Source organism: Amphimedon queenslandica, unplaced genomic scaffold, assembly GCF_000090795.2.
Source record: "Amphimedon queenslandica unplaced genomic scaffold, v1.1 AMPQUscaffold_7193_Cont20854, whole genome shotgun sequence".
Lineage (NCBI taxonomy): Eukaryota > Metazoa > Porifera > Demospongiae > Haplosclerida > Niphatidae > Amphimedon > Amphimedon queenslandica.
This window is the reverse complement of record NW_003552521.1, coordinates 1-2,036: the sequence shown is the minus strand read 5'-3', so window position 1 is coordinate 2,036 and position 2,036 is coordinate 1. Positions and strand designations below refer to the sequence as shown.

Genomic DNA, 2,036 nt, shown 5'->3' with positions numbered 1-2,036 from the left:
AAGGCTATTTCGCTATAGCCTTTTAAAATAAGACCAAATTTTGTCAAAAATGGCTAGGAGCGAATTCTTTATTTTTATAATTTTTCTGATTATACATGTACCTTTCTCAGAATTGTATAATTTAAGGAGACAATTTGTTAGCGAGTATTTAATTTAGCGAATTTTAGCGATTTTTAAAAAGTCACTAAAGCCCGCACTAGCTTTAATTTCTGATTAAATTATTAATAGTTATTAACATTAAATAATCAAAAGCATTAAATAAAATACCACCTAAAGTGTCCGTATGATGAAATCGCTAATATAAGTATACGCTAATAATTGTCTCCTTGAAGTAGTTAAACACAAAAAGTATCACTTTATTCTTTATATATATTTTTCTTAGGCTCAGTTGCTATAAAAAGCTCATGGTTTGGTAAACCGGACAGGGCAATACATTATAGCTACTCTCTCTGTCATGGAGATGAGCAATCATTTTCTAGCTGTTGGAAGGTAACTCATTCTCTTTCTGAGGGAAGAAATATTTATAAAGACAGTCAGTCAGCAGGTGTCATTTGCCTCTCGTCTCCTCCAAGCTCGAGCATAATTTCATCTAACATTGTATGTACTGTTACTATAAACTATATTAACAGCAGTAGTACTACTACAACCAGAGTTTCTAGTAGCAGGATAAGACCTAGTTCTAGCAGTGTGTTGACTAGTAGGGTATCATCTAGCTGTATAGTCAGTAGCAGCAGTAGCAGTATATTCTCTACCACCATTAACAGTGTATCATCTACTACTACCAGTGTATTATTTGCAGTTTCCAGTGAATTCTTTTATTCTACTGTTAAATCACCTACTAGTAGCAGGATGTCATTTCATAATAGTGTATCAGCTATCATCAACAGTGTTTCATCTTCAAGTGGTGGTGACAGACCCACACACAGTCCATCATCTACTAGCTACACTTTCTCGGTGAGTAGCATCATGACTAGTAGTAGCAGTGTGCAGACTAGTGCTCAACCAACAGTTGGATCAAATGCACAAAATAATTCACAGGTCTTTGGTTCTATTGGAGTTGTCATTGTTGTCCTTCTTGCTGTTCTTATAATTTTGGTATCTGTTGTTGGGTAAGTTGTATCATACAGTATAATAACTATTGTTATTTGTGTTTATAATTTATACAGATGTGCAGTACTTGCATGGTGTTTGAGGACTAATGTAAAGAAAAAGAGATCAACAAATCGTTCTCTTCCAGTAATGCAAATGCCAAGTGCCCAATATCAGATGATTGCCAATCAATCTACTGATGCTGATCCTAGAGATAGTTCAGATGAGGAATTTCCAGGGACGTCTGAACAAGGAGCTTATGATAAAGAAGCAGATGAGAAGGAACCACTTTGTGAATTGTCAGTGTAATTTTGTATTGGAATTAATATTATGTTAATAGATGAGTTACTTTATTAGTTATTAGCAAAGTTACGCTTTCAAATTCATTGTTTCCATGATGACCCTCCTCACTTGATGACATATCTTTACGTCTAAACCAAGCAGCAAGGCATTTGTTCAAACATAAATTAAAATGATCACACTTTATTAGTTCCAGCAATATTTTGATTGCATGGTCCTAAATTTAACACAAACGTGCTGTGTCTGTGGGATTCAGACTAAGTTAATTTAAACTGGCATGTAGACTATAATTTTAAAAAACAGAATTCCAGTGCTAGGAAATACCGGATGCATTTAGTAGCGAGATGCATAGATCTATGATCTATCATACCATGGATAATAATAATGTATACACTCCCACTCGTTTCTACCATTTTGGTTAAAATTTTTGGCCAAACAAAAATTCTTGATAAATTTGACAAGATTTTTGACTGACGAAAATTTGGAGCCATAAAGGACTATAAAAAAACCAGCCTACCGTCATTGGGGTGGAGCCGTCCACCCAATTACCGTAGGTCGGGATATATTCGCGGCTGCTTATTTTCGCGATTTTTTCCCGCACTCAGCAATTACCATGGTTACCAGATGCAATTTTAATGAAAAATCCG

General features: G+C 35.0%; 1 protein-coding gene across 1 annotated transcript; it reads left to right on the top strand.

The window, feature by feature from the left end:
* Nucleotides 1-323: 323 nt before the first annotated feature.
* LOC109591802 (uncharacterized) lies at nt 324-1,429 on the top strand. The gene is made up of 2 exons (XM_020007445.1): nt 324-1,109; nt 1,167-1,429. Exons 1-2 carry the CDS (start codon nt 850-852, stop codon nt 1,396-1,398), a joined length of 492 nt encoding a protein of 163 aa, XP_019863004.1. The 5' UTR covers nt 324-849; the 3' UTR covers nt 1,399-1,429.
* The last annotated feature ends 607 nt before the right edge of the window (nt 1,430-2,036 follow it).